The following is a 20,701-nucleotide window of genomic DNA, read 5'->3' as shown; positions in this document are numbered from 1 at the left end:
CCAGGAAACGTCCAATGTTTTTAAGCTCAAATGGGCTTTATTTGATCTGTCTCCTGTCTACAATCTCCTCTTTTTCAATGTAACTCAAAGGGGAAAATCAATAGCCCAGTTTTTTTTCAAAATCTCCCTCTTACCAAGTTCAAAATGTTCGCAAGTATGGTACATTGGATCATGGAAGGAAATGGGGTAGGGACATGGACTTGGATAACAGAGGACAGGAGGGACATGGAGAGGTGCACCAAACTGAGCCTGCAGGGCAGGCATCAGGGTTTGCAGCAGCACAATACACCACACAGGGCATGCGGGACGGGAGTGCAGCACAACAATCCATAGAAAGCAAGAGGGAGGGGACAGGACCATGCACATGGACAACAGAGAACAGAGGGGCAAGAGGCAATGGTAGCTAGCTGACCATAATGGACAGACAGGAGAGAAAGCTGCAGCATAACAGACCATAAAGGGCAGGAGGGACGGATCAGGGGCATTACAATGGAACAGACAAGCCAGGAGGGAGGGAGTAGGGGTCTGCACATGTAAACAGAGGGCTGGGGGCAAGGGGGCAGGGCAGGAGCAGCAAGATAGCCATGGAGGTCAGGCAGGATGGGCACTAGAAGCAAGACACACCATGAAGAGCAACAGTGAGACTGTGGTGGCATACACACAGACCATGGAGGGAAGGTGGGAGGGGGTCAGGGGCAGCTAACTGACCACACAGGGAAGGTGGGAGGGGCCATGGCAGCACAGAAGACCATGCATGGCAAGTGGGAGGGTTAGTGGCAGCACAATGGCTATGATGGGCAAGAAAGAGGGTGCAGGGGCATGCACAAAGGACGATGGAGGATAGAAGGGAGGGTCAGGACCTGTGCACAGACAAGAAAGTTCAGGGGAAGGGGCCTCACAACAGACCGCACGGGGCAGGCAGGAGGAGCAGTTGCAGCACAACAGACCAGGGAGGGCAGAAGGGTGTGGCAGTACAATGGACCATGTAGGACAGGAGGAAGAGGATAGGGGCATGGCATGTGGACAGGCAGGGTGAAGGTGGCAGGGACAGGTTACAGTCATCTGACAATGCTAGGCAGGTGGGAGGGGAGTGGCAGCTCAACAGAACACTCAGAGTAGATAGGAGTGGCAGGTCCATGGGACATGGTGGGCAAAAAGGATGGAGCAGGGGCATGCACAAAGACATCAGAGGGCAGGGGGAAGGAGAATAGGAGCAGCAAGCTAAGCACAGAGTTTAAGCAGGAGGTCAATGATGGGGCATAGAATTGGGCAATGGAGGGCAGGAGGAGTGGACTGGTACATCATACTAAATTGAGGGCAGTGGCAGCACATCAGACCATGCATGGCAGGAGGGAGGAGGCTAGTCCATGGATTCACACAACAGAGGATAGGGAGGAGGGGGATGGGGCAGCAAGCTAACTGTTCAGAGAAGGCGGGTATTAGGAACTTTATTGTTTTTAAAACGTGTCTGTGCGAACTACTTAAAATATGAACAAGTATGCAGCATAATCTCACTTTTATTCAGGAAGAAGAGGACGTTTGTGACTGTGACTCCGGGCTCACTTGGCAGAAACACCCCCTGACCCTCCACCCCCTATCGCAAAATGTAATGTCCGTGAAAAGGGTAGGTGAACACAGTGTTATATAGAACATAGTCCTGAGAGCACGATTGAAAATGAAAACTAGATATAGTGTATGGTATAAACTATGCACCAAAAAGTGTGATACAAGATGAACCGGGCGTGAAATATAATATGCAATACATTGTGCGCAATGACAGATTCATTGGCGAGCGCGAGATAGCACAGGCACTAGCGCGTGCTATGCGATATGCGCCTTGCAGTGTAATATGCACAGGGCAGTGTTGTGTAACCTAACTAGTCTCTAAAGTTGTAATATAAAATATGTGCTGGTGAGTGTAACGTTGCATATGCACTGTGACAAAGATATGGATCCCAGATTCTAATATGTATGGCATAGCACTGTGCGTTATAACATAGGCATCGAGGAAGGCACGTTAGATGGGGCAATATAACCCGTGCGAAGACAAGTGTGGCATGACATATTCACGGGGTGGTGTTACAGTGCACATGGGCTAGAGAGTGTCATAGCATATGCACTAGCTAGTGGAATACAACACAGAGGTGTGTGGCACTCAGCAGGCAATGGTGGGTGTAACACAGCATTGGGCTCTGCCAGGAGCGCGCTGTGACTCTCAAGTGATGTTCGTCCCCTTTCCAGAGAGTAAAATAAAAAGTATTACACATCCGGCAGTGGATGTGTGTTTTATTAACCGTGAGGGGGTTTCTTGCATAGTTTTGGTCGAATTTTTGTCGAATCCCCTTTGACTGGCTTGGTGTGCACGTGTATTAAATGTGCCCGTCAATAGCTACCCATGTTTGTATAAATAAACGACAAGGGTGTCTACCGGGATTAGGCACGGTAGGGCATCAGACATGTCAGAGCTTCACTAGTGGTGTAAATACATTCCACGTGGATTCATTGTATGCATAGTCGCCTTTTAATGAATATCACGCAAATCGTCATGGTGGTAGGTACGTACGGTTTGTCCAGCATGTCCTAGGTGTGTCTATAAATATATTTTTTTTAAAAATAATAAAAAACAGTGGCCAGCCCTGGGGATTGGGTTAAAAAAAATATAATTAGGAGACAGGCCCTGGGGGATGGGGTCATCAGGGCCAATAAATTAGAATAAGGAGGGGAACCACACAGCGCCCCTTCTTAAAAAATTAAAATAAATAAAAGACTGGCATCGCGCCAGAGGCCACGCCCCCTCCTTGCAGCACTCTGCAAACGCGCCCCCTGGCGAGTTGTAAGTTGGGGAATTAATTCCTCTTCAATACGGAGGGTCCCTGAGGGCCAACTAGCCCAAAAGGCATCTCCAGTATGCGCCAGGGAGCTGCGCTGCAGACAGGTGTTCTGAGGCCAAGCCCCTTTTTACACCTCTCTGCAACGCAGCTCTGTGGCGCTTACTGGAGGTACCTAGTGGTCTAGTTTGACCCTAGGGACCCTTAGGATTCAAGGGGACTTAATCTCTCAACTTAGAACAGCCACAGGGCGCGTTTACACAGTGGTGAAGGGAGGGGACGGGGCCTGAGGTGACGTATGCAAACACGCACTATGGCACGTTTTAAATTGGGGATATAATTTCCCTTCAATACTGAGGGCCCCTGGGGGCTAACTAGCCCACCAAGTGCTTCCAGTAAGCGCCACTGAGCTGCATTGCAGAGAGGGGGTCCAGGCCGTGCCACTTTTTACACCTCTCTGCAACGCAGCTCTGTGGCACTTACTGGAGGTACCTAGTGGGCTAGTTGGACCCTAGGGACCCTCAGGATTCAAATGAACTTAATCTCCCAACTAAAAACGGACTCCAGGGCGTGTTTACACAGTGGTGAAGGGAGGGGACGGGGCCTGAGTTAACGTGTGCAAAAACGCCCTGTGGCCGGTTTTAAGAGGTAGTTTTAATCCCCCTGCCCTATTATATACTAGGGGCTTACAGAGGAGGTCATGCTAATCACAGGGGGACCCCAATGCATAACGTTCCCTAGTGTATGTAGGTGTTTTCACTGTATTCTAAGTGTCATTTAACATAGCGCTGGCTCTAGGACTGGTTAGTCAGACTCAGTTACCACCAGTATCCGTCTGAAAAAGTTGAGGGTACAGGATGATTTTGCAACAAGGCTTCTTTCTGCTCTTCTTTTTGTTCTTTCTGCACGTTATCCTTCTTCCTGCACTTTTCTTCGTCTTTGAGGACTTCTGTTGCTTCTTTCTGCATTTCTTTTTTTTCTTTCTGTGCTTTTTTTCTTCTTTCTTCACATGTCCTATCTCTGTAGGCATAGTTAGAAATTAGCATTTAAAAAACCTTTGAAATTCACAGAAAAACCATAGGTTTCAGGCACGTTATAGTTAGGAATTAGCATTTAAAAAACCTCAGAAATTCACTGAAAAAACCATAGGTTTCAGGGGTGTTATAGTTAGCTGGACTTTTCACTTGTACAAAACCATTGAAATTCCCCCGTTATAGTTAGTTCAGCTAACTATAACTCGCGCGCCCGCAATGCACTGCTGATGACGTCACATATTACATCACTCATGACATCACTGATGACATCTCAAATGACATCACTGATGACATCACGGATGACATCATCCTTGTGATAGAGTGGCAGACCTCCTCTCACCCTAATATAACCTTTGATACACACATTCAAAAATAGTGACTAAAATTTTCAAAACAATGGACATACCAATACCAGTTACAACAACCTCTTCAGTAATTCTAAGATCCACATACACATCCACTCATTCACCAACAGTCCTATACAGTCACTCATACATGTACTCACTCATCATATGTACTCATACACCTATACATCCTGTTACACAATGCCACTCATCCATAGAGTTACTCACACACATAGTCACTCATGCTAATAAAGAATCGAACATACATTTACTTCCATATACAGTTATACACACACCACCACGCTTACTTCTACGGAAACTTACACATACTTTTAAACAATCACTTATAGAACACATACTTATTCATACAGGAACACTTTCAATCTCTCACTCTCACATATACTCACTTATATACACCAATAGTCACATATACTAGTTTAAAACATATGTAGTTACTCATAAAGACACTATTGAGACAGTCATTCACTCACTAACACACCCTTACACACACTCATCCACCCATACAGTCCTGCACACATGCTGTCTTCAACACATACAAACAGTGAGTCACTCATTCATGCACCTATGCACTACGTAACACCCCCCACCGAACCATGCAGACACTCAGACTGATACTCAAAAAACCAACTAATAACCTATATAGACACCCATGTAGCTACTCACCAACCCATGCAGCCACTTATACACAAAGTGAGAGACTGATACAGATATTTACATATTTAAACATTACTCACTAAGCCATGTATTCACTATGATACACTTAATCAGTCAGTTGCACAATCAATTTTTCAAAAACAAATCATCCATTTAGACACTTATATACCCATTTATTCTTCCATCGACCTTGAGATATACATATATAAAACATATAAAATGTTCAGAAAAACACACATTCACTGGATGATGTCGTCAGTGATGTCATTTGAGATGTCATGAGTGATGTCACTGACCATGTCATGAGTGATGTAATATGTGACGTCATCAGCAGTGCATTGCGGGCGCGCGAGTTATAGTTAGCTGAACTAACTATAACGGGGGAATTTCAATGGTTTTGTACAAGTGAAAAGTCCAGCTAACTATAACACCCCTGAAACCTATGGTTTTTTCAGTGAATATATATATAATATATATATATATATATATATATATATATATATATATATATATATATATATTCACTTAAAAAACCATAGGTTTCACACATGTTATAGTTAGCTGGACATTTCACTCGTAAAAAACCAATGAAATTTCCCCATTATAGTTAGTGCAGGCAACTAGAACTCACGCGACTGCAATCCTCTGCTGATGACGTCAGATATTACATCAATGTATTTAGACACTTATTTACCCATGTCTTCTTCCATTAATCTTTAGCTATACATATATTACAAATATTTATTTTTCATAAAGACACATATGTCATCAGTGATGTAATATCTGACGTCATCAGCAGAGGATTGCGGTCGCGTGAGTTATAGTTGCCTGCACTAACTATAACGGGGGAATTTCATTGGTTTTTTACGAGTGAAATGTCCAGCTAACTATAACATGTGTGAAACCTATGGTTTTTTAAGTGAATTTGCAAGGTTTTTTAAATGCTAATTCGTAACTATAACGTGTGTGAAACCTATGTTTTTTTCAGTGAATTTGTACGGTTTTTTAAATGCCAAGTTATGTATTTATTATTTTTTTTTTTCCAGGTTTTTCACCGTGCGCGCACCGTGAGCGCACGGTGCGCCCACAGTGGCCGCTCGGTGCGCTTCGTGCACCGAGCTCCCACGGTTCGCCATGCGCGCACCGTGCGATTTTAAAAAAAAATAAAAAATAGTTTTTTTCGCCCTTGGGGGTCCTTCTGTGACCCCCTGACCAAGGCTAGGGGGTCAGAAACTGTCCACTCTGCCCCCTTTTCACGTTCTCCACCTTTTTTTTTTTCACCCCCTCAGACTGCGAGAGACAAAATGGCAGCCGACACTTCCTGGTTTCGACCGATTCGAATGTTTACCGACATCTAACAACCAATCAGAATTGCGCTCGCGCACGGCATGGTGCACGCACAGTGCGCGCACGGTGGCCGCGTATAGATATTGATATGCTTTTAAATGCTATTTTCTCAGGAAATACTTAACAGATTTACACCAGACCTGCAAAAGGCCCTTCCTTGACCTTTTGGCTACCTCTCTACCAAATTTCACGTAATTCTGTTCAGCCGTTCGGGCTGTAGCTGCGACTAAAGGTCCTATGGAAAAATGCATGGGGAAAACGCGTTTTGGGTCCCCCCCTTTTTTTCAGCCCCCCCTTGACGAATCACCCCGAGACTTTCATGGTAGGAGCTGAACGGAGCGCCCCATTAGTTTTGAAAATTTCGCGAGGATTCGTCAACCGGCGCCAAAGTTATTCAAAATAGAATTTTGAGATTTCCTATGGAAACTAGGTTGTAACTATAACTATCTACTGGCGACCGCCAGTAGATAATATATATATATATATATATATATATATATAATATCAGTGTTCCGGGAGCCCCGCGCTCAACAGATCAAACTTTCTCATTATTGTCAAAAACAAAATCTGATAGCACGCATTAGACCCCGCACAGTATATGTATTAGCCTGGTTTACAGTGCCTAGTCGAATTAGTGTTTTTTTACTCTTCATGACTACTCCCCATAACCATTCTTCCACCACACACTGGGGATCAGCCCCACACATTCAACCCCTGACTCGCAATTTAATATTACGTTCATGACCACAAAGATATAAAAATAGTTGCTGACCAAGTCTCGAATCCTTGCTCTTAATTTTTACTTAACCTCTTTTCCTTCTTGTAAACCTACATGCCTTACAACATGTCTGCGGGTCACCACCCACTGCAATTTCTTCCATTAATCCTGCTGATTTGCAATAGAAGAACTGCAAGATTCTTACAGAGAACAGACCACAAATTAACAGCCCCCTCTAAATTTCTGACTTAAAATACCGCATGCTCCCTTATGAGCCATTCACTTCCCATCAATATACTTATTTCTCCATAGCTAATCTACTCATCCAGCCTCAACTTCACCTCAGTATGCAGTTTTTATCCTTCTCTGTCCCTGTCCTATTCCATGTAGGCGACCGAATGGCTTTCAATGCTCCCACGGCTACCTGCCTTTCTCGCTCTTCTACTTGGCTTAACTGACTGACTTATTTCATGATTTTCCAATTTGACTTTTTATTTCCCTACCTCGCCTCTCCTTCACAGGCTCCTGGCTAAAATCATATGTAAACTAACCGTGGTGTCTGGACTCTTCCCTTCGTGCAAGTAGAACTTGCCAACATACAAAAAGGACTTTAGTGCTTACATTTTCACCACAGGTAACTGTGGATGGGGCGACATTTGCCTTGCCTGACCCTTCCCTTTATTTCTCTAGGACTCCTAGGTATTTCCCATGCTTCTATTGGATGACATTTCCTCTGTCTCATCCATCTCTATACTTACTGATGGATTCACTGCTTTTGTCTTCCTCTTCCTCTCCTGAGATTCTGATATCTTACTGTTTGCTTAGTTTAGCACAGAGAACATTAAGCGTCCGCCAAAACCCTCAGCCGCTCTCCTTTGCTGTCTAGAACGAGGGAAGCAATGGAGGTGCCAATTCAGGGTAGCAAAGGTTTAAGTTTATTTATAAACAAGAAACAAGCTAAAGTATGTCGAGATCTGTCACTGTCCTATGATCTGTTACTGTCCTATGACAGACTGGTTAGCTGTGGGGTGTCCCACTGCATTCATTTAACATTTAAGAGCAACCAGTGCATCAACTTCTATTGAGCCTGTTGCTCTAACATTATGGATGCTGTGGCGGTGATGTTCAAGCTAACTGATTCACCCGACCCCAATAAGATGGGTGGAAAACCCATGCCTGATGCATTGCAATCATGGAGGAATCTGAATATGCAGAATATAAATGCTCCTAAAATGGAAGTCATTCCAACACATGAGCTGCAGCTCAGGTCTATAAAAGAATATTTAAGGGGTAATTTTTGACCCCATTTTATCCCCTGTGTCAATAAGTGAATTCAATGGTGACCTCACACAGCTACTATTTAAACCCCCTGCACAGACTATGCCCTTTCTTTTCTCTTGGACTTCAAAACCGCAGCACTGCCCAGGCTATTACTGACTTAAAAATTGATTGCTGGAATGCACTGCTGAGCAATACAACAAAAAGTAGAACAGCTCAGCGGTTGTGCGGAATTGGCAGTGAGAGTGGATGTGAGTCACACAGAGAGAATGCATTTCTCCAATACTTCATAGTTGGCACTGGATGCCGCTCAATCAAGGATCGGAGTGAAGACCCTGTTCACTGTGCTCCAGGAAACATCTGAAAAAATCCAAATTATCTGAAGAGAGCAGATTGAAAGTGTACCCCACTCAGAATTTACAATCTACTAGGCATTGTTTCGTAGATTTAGCTTAAATCAAAAGTGGTGGCAAATCATGATCCTATTCTAATTCTTTTTTGTCTCTGTAGTCTGATTTCAGGTGCCCAGAGGATCGTCTTGGTTTGTTAACCGCCTTGAATAACACACAGAAGATGTGATGCTCCATACTCCTTGTGCTCCTTCAGTCCTCTGTCTAGCCCTGGCACCAACGGTCTGCTCCTTCACTCCTCAGTCTAGCCCTGGCACCGACGGTCTGCTCCTTCACTCCTCTGTCTAGCCCCGGCACCGACGGTCTGCTCCTTCAGTCCTCTGTCTAGCCCCGGCACGGACGGTCTGCTCCTTCAGTCCTCTGTCTAGCCCTGGCACCGAAGGTCTGCACCTTCACTCCTCAGTCTAGCCCTGGCACCGACGGTCTGCTCCTTCAGTCCTCAGTCTAGCCCTGGCACCGACTGCCTGCTCCTTCAGTTCTCTGTCTAGCTCCGGCACTGGCAGTCGGCTCCTTGAGCCCTCTGTCTAGCCCCTGGTCCTAGACTCATTTATAATGCAATTGAGTCATAGTGACCTTCATGACTTGAAATACAAGTTAGATTATGCATATGATTAGCATAAAGTAACAAATACATACAAAGTTCTCAAATTTGCACACCTTCAAATAAAAATGCACCCATTACTTCTTCGAAACGTCGACATTCTATCTCAAGTGGGCCTGTACTCTACGCCACCCTTACCCACCCCAACTTACAGATGATATCTCTCTTTTCTTGTGTTGAAAAATTGTGAACGACGACAGGAATGACCCTTGAGGGACAGGCCCTCATTAACCAGTTTTTCATTGTTTATAATAAATGTAATCATTATTTTTTAACCCATTTTCACTCTGATATCCCTCTTTTTCACCTTATTTTCATAATTGCAATTTAAAATCCAACTCAACCATAAATTACGATTGTAAATTGCGATTCCAGAGACACCAAACTTTAAGGGGTTACCTGTTCCCAATCTGAAATGTTACTAATAAAATGCAATAGGTAATTGCAATGCTATACTATGGAACAGGTAGGCCATGTAAAAGTTGAAAGTACTTATCCAACATTTCAAATACACTGCACCCTGCCCTTGGGGCTGACACTCAGGCCTACTTTTTGGGGTGATTTATATATTTTAAAAAGAAAGGTTAGAGCCAGGTCGAAATGACAGTTCAAACTGCACATACACAGGCTGCAATGGTAGGCCTGAGACATGTTCAAAGAGCTACTTAAGTGGGTGGCACAATCAGTGATGCAGGCCCACAAGTAACATTTAATTTAAAGGCCCAGGGCACAGGTAGTACCACTTTAGCTTGGACTTACAGGTAAATGAAATATGCCAAACGGTATATGCCAATCACGCCAATCTAACATGTTTTAAGGAGAGAGCACAAACACTTTTGCACTGGTTAGCAGCTGGTCCCCTAAAAGCCAACAAAAACAAAACCAGCATGGAGGAGTGAAGGCAAACATTTGGGTATGACCCTGCAGAAAGGGCCAAGTCAAACATGTGCTAATGGAAATTTTCCTCCTTCTGAAGATGAAAGAATGAATCTCATACGGTTAATAACATCTATTATTATGTCTCAATGAATTCAGTTTGTAGTGGCTGTTCTTTGCATGAATAGTCAATATGTTTTCAGCATTATTTTTAATTGCTGTCGTATGCTATCATGCAACCCATCAAAAGGCAATGTTGATATATGTTATTAAAAAAAAAGTCTATCTTAGAGTGACCAGCTGATTTAGGCAACTTGTGCCAGTAACTATTAAGGAAAATTGTACTCATTGTTCCTGTAAAAGCAACTGCCAAGGAAAATTGCACATATTGTTCATTGGTTTTGGAAATAAAATCCACAGAACCAAATATTCTCTACTTGGGAGGTAGCTAGTTTTATGCATTTCACATTTTGTCACATAAGGGAACTTGAAGATAAAATGATCAGCATATATATTTTGGTTTAAGTGGTTGTAGGAATATGAACTGCCACCGCTGACAACTTAGCTAAAAGATCATGTGAGCTGCAAATTTCTTTGATAGGACATACCACTCTGTTGAACATAGTCTCCGATATGATCTGCCACCTCAGGTTTAAGCCCCTTCTCTTGGACCAATTCTTTTTTCACATCTGACCAGGGAGTCTGAAAAAGAGCAAAAGGAAACCTTAAACAGACATTCAGGGATAGAACCATCTCTTCCCACATTTAATGGCAAGGAGCACAAGCATAAAACAATCACCTTGTCCAACTTGTCTACAGAGGAGCAAACAGTGCGGAACATGTTCTCTGGAACGCCACAAACTGCAAACATGCCTCCGAGAATCCGCCGGTCATTGACCTGCAAATACAGAATACAACCTTTAGAATGTGCTTCTGTCATCTGATGAGTCTCCATATCTGTGTTACAAATTATGACATTAAACTATCTATGCCATTTTCTTTGCTTTAGATAACAGCGTCCAAGAACTTTGGCTCTTTTGGGGCTCCTCCACTTACGTCCTTTATTGTGAAATGTTTAGTGATAAAGCCAACAAAGAATGGTTTTGAGGCTTGTGCTGGTGACACTTGATGATTATCTGTAATGACAGTCTAGAAAAATGTCTTAAGGACAAGCCTAAATGAACGCTCTAGAGCTTAGCAGTATTGGTCTGATCAGGCCAAACACGAAGACTCATAAATGTAGGTCATCAAGAATAAAACAGAAATCACTAAATCTTGTGGCCAACAGATGAAAGCATTTTTTGCCCTTTAAACAGTGTAGTTCCTACGTTCTGCATCAATGAGATGTCTCACAAACACGAACACACAATAACACCTTCATCTCTTCTAATAACAGATATTGGTTAGACCATGTTGGTCTTGGATGTGCATGCTGTGGGGGTGACAACTCTAACATGAGGTAATTAAGTTGATGTGGCAAAAGAAGGGGCTAATTTCCATCACTCCTGTACAAAACAGTCTTTTGTACTACCGAACCAATTCTGTAATGATGCACTACTCTCCTTGTTGAGCGAGAGTTGGGGTCAAGGTGAATTTAGATGAAAAGAGAAACATAGCATGCAAATGGCAAAAAAGCAGGTAAGAGAAACGAAGAAAACTGAATAATTCTAGAATAGGATAATTTTCCAAAGAAAAATATTGATTTGGGGACAGATTTTGCAGATCCTTATAGCAGAAAAGTACAAAAGAAAACCACCCTTCCAGTTCTTTGAGCAAGAAACTGTAAAGAACTTTGGAGAATTTGCTATCTGCTCCAGGGTTAATTTCATGATTCAATTAGAAACTGATGGATTTTGTTGAACATTAGGACTCGGACCACGCTACACAGGGCAAACAAGGTAAGCAGCTGAGCACTACTTAGTCTTTGCTCCCTCTCCTCCCATGGGATTGGAGCAGTTTGACCAAGAGAAACAAATTGGTAGAAAACTTTGGCAATCTACAGCATATGTACCCATAAAAACTGGCTAGAAATTAATATGCTTTTTAAGTAGTTCTGGAGAGACAAACTACTCCCATACATCTGCAAGAAAGCTCTCTTCCGCTCCACGAAAACTATGTTGTAATATTACGACAACAGAATCCAAATCCGCATAAATATTCATTAAAATGGTTTTGAAAGATAACAGACCCACTGCCTCAGGAGGCTTCAATAGTCCACTAACCATGAGGCCACAGGGTGACTGGAAAGTTACGATTTCACCTACATTCTTGGCACTTTTGGACTCCATCATCCTAATTGTGACTTGAATCTCCTTCAAGTTTACTGATAGGTGTCCTACCTGCCTTACATTCCCTAATGCCAGTTCAGTCAGAGAGCGCAGAACCAAATCCTGGATCCAAAATACCCGAGATGTTGCATCACCAATGCAGTTTTTCTGAGTTAATTATAGAAGCAGCAGGTTAAAGGACATGACGGCCCCTCTCTCCTTGCCTGGAAACCAAGCAGCCTGTTAGAATTGCCGTTATTATCCCAATTTGCTCTCAACCTCGCTATTACACCGTTATTGTTTTTGGCTGTCCTTTAGGGCTTTTAGTCAGTCCTTAAAACCTCCAACTCTATAAAATCTCCGGATCAGTGTTTTTTTCTCTTGTTGAAACACCACACTTACCTCTATTCCTGCTCCTTTGGGCTTATGTTGCTTGAGGCCTACCTGATTAGGAGATTCCTGGAATGTGGTGTGGAATTAGTGGAAGGACAGAATCTTTCACTAAAACGGTATAATCTCAAATGATAAATGTTGTCCCTCAAACGTGGAATAACTATACAGACAAAGGGAACAGCCCTTTCCTGCGTGTTATCCCTGATTCTTCAAGCAACATTTTCTCAAATTTTTCAGCTAATCAATACAGAAGACACATATAAGCAGGAAGGGTGGGGGAACATGGCACGGAGTGAGGTTTCATTGCGACTAGGACAGGGTAGAGCAGGTTGAGAAGACTACAGCAATCAATGTCTGCTCCCTCCCAGGTGGTGTCCTGAGTGGCAATGGAAGGGGCTGCACACAGCCACAATCACTGGCCCGAGGCTGGCCTTCATCCCTGATTTATTTGCTTAGTTTGTCCCTCAATGCAGGTGGGGGCCCTAGCTGCTCCCAGCCGGAATCACTGGCCCAGGGCTCTGGATGAGACTACATGCATACTTGCATTTGGCCTTGCTGCTTCGGGAGGTGGTCAGGAGCAGAAGGGGGACTCCAGGAAATGTTTGGGCCTATCCGGGGCACACGTTGTTTCTCCCTCCCTCGTACTATAGTAGTTTGGTGGGGGCCAGGCTTGCTCGTGCTCTCAGCCCCTGCAGCAATTTCACACAGTGAAACAAAGCCCAGAGTTTCCAGGCCTGGAATTATGGAGTCTGGAGTTTACGGATACAGGATTACCAGATCCTGAGTTTGCAGATGCAGTAATTCCGGACCTCGAGATTATCTAGCCACTCGTGATGACAAGTCGTGGAATATCACCACTCATAATCAGGTTCTTGGAGTTCTGCACTCATCCCTTGGGTGAAGCCATCTCATTAACCTACAGTGGTGGAAGCAAATTATGATTCAGCAGGTATAGGTGGTAATTGTGGGATTGGTGCAACAAGAACACAAGCTGGTTCTGTGTTTAACCCTCTTCTACCCATATATTGCCTGTTTACCAGGGTCTTGTGCTTATTACTGGTTTCGCAAGAGGGTAATGATGCCCCTCCTTTCCCTCACAAATGGAGGGGAAGGATACATGAAGGTCATCTTCGTGTATGGTTTATGCAATGCTGTTTTTTTCCTGGGGAGTAGTTATAAACAAAGGCTGCAGGAAGTGAAGAAAGGCTACCTCAGGCTAGTAACTTAATTTGATAGCGATGAACTGGATCTTCAAGTGACAAGAACATCAACTAAAAATACTGGACTCGAATGGCAGTTCAAAGCTCCTTTCATAGGAAATAAACAGGAAAAGGAAACAAGAAACCAGGAAGTAACATGCAAGTGAAATGGTAGCCATAACGGATTAGTAAGTAATGATGATCGTAGTGAAAAGGAAGCCATCGTGGACTGGGAAGCAAAAATACCACGTGACCATGAAAATATAAAAGAATATGGAAGCTTCCAGAAAATAGGAAGCCACACGCCTGAATTTATGAATTTGAGGTGAAATGCAGTATGTGAAGGAAAAATAGGAGAATACACTCCGAGCTTTCACACGGGCGGCATGCAGAAGACATTGAGACATCTTTATGGTTACTCTTGGGCACAGTAGTAACTGCCTGGGATTAACTAGCAGAATTTTCTCCATGGTGTTGGTGGGTGCAACAAACTAAAAGTCCGATTAGGAAGTCTCTTTCTAGAGGAAGAGCACGTCAAGCACATTGCCCCCAATAGAAACTGATCTGCAGAATGGGGCAAATGTGCTTGAGGACTTTCCCTGGTCTCAAACCCACAAACAGCTCTGACAAAAGTGGAAACAGTTCCATTACAAATTGATGAACAAGAACATCCTGTCTTCTATCAAACGTTTTGTCAGAATCTCAACAGAACTACTCCGTACTTCAAAGAGCAATCTTAGCCATGAAGATTACATGTATTGAGTGGAGACATCTGTGGATGGGTACTAGAAAACCATTTCAAATGGTACAATACATCGACTTGCAGGGTTAATCTCCAGGAGTTAAGGTGAGTGGTGGACAAACCCCAAGGCAGCACCAGCAGTACACCACCAGCGTCATGATGTGTTTCAAAGGGGGGTTCAAAGCTTGCGATGCTCATGACGTAGGGACACCTAGGGTCCTCTTCTCTACGGCCTGGGGGCGACGGATGCAGAGGTGTCTTTAGGTGTTGGGTTTCTCTTTCCGTTAACACTCGTTGTTGAGGGGGCTTGCGTGCATAGGCTGCTGGCGAAGTTGGGGAGCCCACGAGGGGTGAAACCACAATGGACTAGAGCTCTGGAGAACATTGCTGACACCGGTGTCCCACTTAAACTTTATTGAAGGCAGGAAGTTCTCCCAGTTTTTGGAGGCACAAAGCTGCAGGATGAGTTGTCTTTGGCACAGGTTCGACAGAGAACAACAGACAGGACAGCAGGACTGGGGCAAGTCAGATGCTCTCTTCAGTCTGCTTTCGTGGCTCTTTATGTGCTTCTTCGTAGGTTATCAGGATCTGCTTCTCTGGTGCCAGGGACTCCCCTAAATACTGAATGTATGGGAGTTAGGGGAGTGTAGGGTAGCAGTCAATGTGCTACTGAATCTTGGGGTCACTACACCCAATATATGATCACTTCCTGTGATAAGTGGGCATAACCCTGTCCCAGAACTCCTAAGTAAGCCCTGACAAAGATGGCTACTTCTGAAAAATCATGTTCACCTTGCAGTAGCCCACCTTAGGGGTTGTACTAGCCCGGGGGTGACATGCCTACCTGAATAGGTCATTTTCCTGCCTGTCCGGGTGCCAAGCGGGCTCTGGAGAGGGGGGGGGTGCTTTCTTCTCCTTTGAAGTAAGACGGATTTTACTTCGAAAGGCAGAGCTTTCTCTCACCGGCCAAGGAGGCTAATCAGCAGGTCATTATGTGGGAGGGGGTGTTAAACCCGCTTCCCAGACAGGCTTATGTTTTGGGTCTCCTGAGAGCAAAAGGCTCTCACCCTAGGAGGTCAGAAAAACGCCTCAGGTGGCAGGTTGGCAGAAACCAGTCAGCAAGGACACCAGAGGCTGGTAGGTTTTCAGGGGGCCCCTCTAAGGTGCCATCTGAGTGCATGTATTGGTAAATCCAACACTGCCATCAGTGTGGGTTTACCAATACGAGATGTTTGAGACCAAACATCTCTATTTTCAGTGAAGCCATCATGTAGCTGGGGAACTCGTTTTCACCCGTGTCCAGCACATGTTCTTAAAATGGCTTCCCTGGTCGCTAGTACTCGCAGAAATAGGACTGTCCAGCACATGGTTATATCTGCTCAGCTCATGCAGGTATGCCTTCACATGTAATATTCAGCACCCTGCCTTAGGGCTTTTGGGCCTGCTGTAGGGGTGACTTACTAATATTACATGCAGTGTTAGGGACATGGCACACATGGATGTGATATGTTGTGTTTTCACTTTTGTCTGCACCAAGACACGCAGCCTGCGGAGGGGTTCCTTAGGGTGACAAATTGTGCTGCTGCCCTTAAGGACCCTCTTTAGCACCTCAGGCTCTAGGTACTAGGGTTAATATTTACTAGGGACTTACAGAAGGTGCTAAAGGTTTTGCCAATTGGGTAAACAATTGTACATTTTGGGAAAAGAACATTGGTACTGGAGACCTAGTTAGCAGGTAACCAGTACACTTGAGTCAAAGGTGCATCAAATACCAGGCAAAAGGTGTGTGTGTGTGGGAGGGTGGAGGGGGACTGCAACAAGTACCCAGCTTCCGACTACCATGTATAAAGTGCAGTGGCAGTACTTTGGAATCCAGCGTGGAATAAAGAATGGGAAATTGTGACTTCTCAATTTACCAAATGACTGTCTGCAAAGGGATGTGTACAAATATTATAACCAACTCTTCTCAAAATGGTGGTCTGTCCACAGAATATTTTTCAAGATGAAGTAGAGCCTTTTTCTATTTTGTCAGTTCCTGTTTGGACTGTCTGTGCATAAGGGAGACAACCACCATAGAAACAAGTGTTGGAACATATTTAGTCCCTACGTTTGGACTTCTTCTGGATTCTACACCTGGAGTTTTTGCTTGGCTCGTTTTTCCTTCTGGATGTCAGGAGAAAATTGGTACTTTGTTGACTTCTTCAGTATTAACCTTTATCTTTATCTTTATCTTTAATCAAGCCACAAGACTGCCAAGGAAATTTTTTCCTCTTAACTGGGACCCTTTAAAAAAGACACACAACACCTTTCATGTACACTCTTCAGTGCAGGGTGATATTGTGGCTAATGGGTGTGGTGGCCATGGCAGCTGGCAAGCAACAGACCGTCTCAATCTCCAGTCACTGACATACATTCAGGTTGTTTCCTGAAAACCAGCACCAGGAAACCCCTCAGAACAAGCACATGTTGAATATGCACGCAACTAAAACAGATTAACAACACAAAAAAGAAGAGAAGCTACGGTTGTGAGGTACCTTTTTTCCGGCAAAACAAATAGTTAGAATGTGTGCCACCCAAAGCAACAAGGGACCTGTGCCGCATACTGTGTGGGCATGCCCAGTTTATCCCCCTCCAATACGTCTAGAAAGGTGCAGCAAAGCGAAGTATTTAGATTAAAACAAATACTTAATTCAACTGGCACATTTATACTTCTATTGTAACTTCCACCCCCAAATCCATTTGCTATTGTTGGAGTACGCTTTAATACACCTTTTTTACCCTGGGGGAAAAAGCACTCACTGTTGGTGTTAGACCTGCCATTCTTGGTGTGGTTCCCCAGTCTTTTTGCCTCTACCTCCTGTACTTTGGACTTCGTTTTTGCTGGTTTTTTAGCTACGGGCAATTTACCACTGCTTATCAGGTCTAAATAACAAGTGCTCTCTGTGTAAATTGTGATTATGATTGGTTATCCATGATTGGCATATTTGATTTACTAGTAAGTCCCTCGTAAAGTGCACTGTGTGTGCCCATGGACTGTAAATCCAGTTGTGGGTCGCATGACGGGCGGGCGGGGGATTTGCGGGGGGGAGGAAGGGGGGGGGGGGATTGTGGCGGTGAGGTAGAAAAATAACTTTGAAAAAAACTTACCTGACATGGTCTTGCGCAGTCTCCGCTCGTGGCCGGGTCCCGCGTTTGACGTTTTCCTGCTGCTTTCCAGGAACAGGCATCCTCTCTCCTACCCCCTAAGCCAATCACAATGCTGCAATGGTAGCACTGTGATTGGTACGGACAGCGTCCAGCCGGGCACCTGTAGGGAGGCCATTTTCTCTATGTAGGCTGCATGATGCCTGCATAGAGAAAATGTAGAGTGCCATGACTGGTTTGGTCGGCCCCAGAGGGCCGACCAAACGGTCAGGGCCCACAACAGTGGGCAAGCCACTCCTACACAACCCACCCACCCGCCCACCCCCAACCAGGTATACCCTGCCTTCTGCTTTCTCCCTGCACCAGAAGCAGAAACATGGAATTTAAAATACCATTTTATGTTCCTGCTTCTCGCACTGCGAGAAAGCAGTGGGGCGACGCTCCTCTGCCCGAATGGAGAAGTCGCCCCTGTGTAAATCAAATGCTACAAGTGGGCCTGCAGTACTAATTTTGCCACCCACATGAGTAGACATGCAAACCTGTCTCAGGCCTGCCACTGCAGTGTCTACAAGTGCAGTTTTAAACTGCAATGTTGACCTGGCCAATGCAACCACTGGCCAGGCCCAAACTTTCCCTTTTATTACATGAAAAGCACCCCTAACATGGTAGCCCCATCATCAGAGTGCAGTGTATGTGAAAGGTAGGACATGTACTGGTGTGTTGTACATGTCCTGACAGTGAAACACTGCTAATTTCCTTTCTCTCTATTGCAAGGACTATCTCTCCCACAGGTCATCATTGGAGCTGCCTTTCAATTGGGAAGGGATAAAGATTTGACGTTTGGGTTCCCTGAACTCAGGATTCAAAAACACATCTTTCTGTGAAGGTGGTTTTTAAATTGTGTTTGAAAATACCACTTTTAGAAAGTGGGAATTTTTTTGCTTTACCAACCTGGGCATCTGTCTGCCAATGGAATCCACGTCTGGTTTAGATTGACAGTTGGGTTGTTTGTGCATTAACTCTAGACAGTAACACAATGGGACCTACGGTGTGCCCTGCACATCCTGATTGTCCATCACCAGGCAGAGGGGGGGGGGCCCACTGGTGTGTACGGATAGGCCACAGATGTGTGTACTGTGAGCGACCACTTTTCATTACTTTTTAATTACTGCTAATCACGCAGGCTTGCATGGGGGTGTCTACATTGTTTTAAACGATCGCATTACAGCTTGCTTGTCTTTCTTAACCACCGCACTACTGCTTGCACGTTAGGTTCGAATAGGCTCCTAATTTGAATACGTTAACCCGAGTTGGTTTTTAACCTGTATATTATATAAATCCTTGCGAACATACCTACCATCGTGTTGGTCTTCTTCTCCCCAGTCCACCGCAGCGTTTTCAGGCTGTTTGAGTGGAGGGATGGGCAACACACTCGCTCGTCGTTGGCAACGCCATTTTGGAGATCAGCGGTATAGTTGTTTTCTATACCCCACTCCTTCTGGCATAAATGGGGACTATGGCACCAATGCGCAGCGGACGCGTGCAGTAGGCGCACCAAGGTAAGCCCGTCTGGACCCATTCGCGCCTGGACCACACCCAGAACCACAACCCCTGCCCGTTTTCCACCAGAAATAGAGCCTAGTCTCAAATACTCCAGGAAAGATCTATTAGCACTAAATACAGCAGGTATGAACCCTAATTGTGTCCCAGTAGACCCGCAGGTTTAGCCTACGCAATGTGATCTGTGCAATTTATGCTTGAGCTACAAGAAAATTAGAGCCAGTCCCTCTGTTGATACAATTAAGCTTCCGCAACCAGGACTTTCCAAGATGTTTTATGGTATGCTCATTAACGCACGGTCCCTAGTTAAACATAAACTTGATTATCAGAAATGATGTGCACTTATATGCTTGATCTGGCATTTGTCATCGAAACGTGGGCAGACGAAACGTCCGATCCAGACTTGGTCTCAGCCATGTTGTGCTTTTTGTCTGGTCTACATTGAGCTGAGAATTCAGCATAAATAATACAGTATGTTTTTTTTCCCCAAGTATGTGCTTTGCTGTTTATTTTGTGCTCTCAATTTAGTTTAAAAAGGATGTAGAGGTATTTTCAGTAGTTACTGGTGGCGTATTCATATTCAATCGAACGTCTGTTGCAGTAAGATTGGCGTACTCTTTATGCATTAATGCCCTCTCCTTCTTAGGCTTCACTGGAGGCAGCACATGCATTGTCGCTTGCATTTTGCTTACTTACAAGGGGCCTAGAGCCCATCCTTTGTTTATCATTATTTGGGTTCATCGCCTCTCTCATCTCATTGCTTCCGTTTGATCAGAACATGCTAGTTTCACTTCTCTTCATGCATTTGTGACTCTTGTGGAGCACAGCTCATGTCCCGCTTCCTTGTGGCGCCAAGTGTCCTTCCACTGCTTGTGAGCTTTCAGTTGCATTTTATTATATTTGAGCTCCAGCACTTCGTAGGAGTGTATGTGTTTTCAGGCCATATGCCCAACCCCCCCATCCCACTCACCACTGTTGCTCGCCCCCTTGCACCTTCTCGTCCCTCTCCGTATTGTATGAAAAGGAGTGTGGGGAAAAAGTCATGGAGTGGACCCTACTGAGGCTAATCTAATTTTACATCCAACGTGTGAGGTTTGAGGCAACTAAGCTTGTACGTAATGTAATTCTGTCATTGTTAGGGTCAGGCAGAAAAGCACATTTATGGTGACTGTGCGCGTCTCAGGCGCCCGTGACAGTCCTAAAGCAGCCCAATGGTTCACTTCCTACTAACCCATAGGTACGATTTCACTCCCCACCCCCCCCATCCCCCAAAGTCATTCATGTA

General features: G+C 44.6%; 1 protein-coding gene across 1 annotated transcript in view; it reads right to left on the bottom strand.

Annotated features, from left to right (window-relative positions):
* Positions 1-20,701, bottom strand: part of LOC146810766 (histidine--tRNA ligase, cytoplasmic-like) — a 127,742-nt gene that overhangs the window by 49,999 nt on the left and 57,042 nt on the right. The window contains exons 7-8 of the mRNA XM_085617799.1: positions 10,911-11,009; positions 10,720-10,813 (exon numbers count right to left, since the gene is read on the bottom strand). Coding sequence (XP_085473925.1) covers positions 10,720-10,813; positions 10,911-11,009 — 193 coding nt within the window. The remainder of the gene's footprint in view (positions 1-10,719; positions 10,814-10,910; positions 11,010-20,701) is intronic.

This window comes from Triturus cristatus, chromosome 7 (assembly GCF_964204655.1).
Source record: "Triturus cristatus chromosome 7, aTriCri1.1, whole genome shotgun sequence".
NCBI classification, from domain to species: Eukaryota; Metazoa; Chordata; class Amphibia; order Caudata; family Salamandridae; genus Triturus; species Triturus cristatus.
This window is presented reverse-complemented; position numbering and strand designations above follow the sequence as displayed.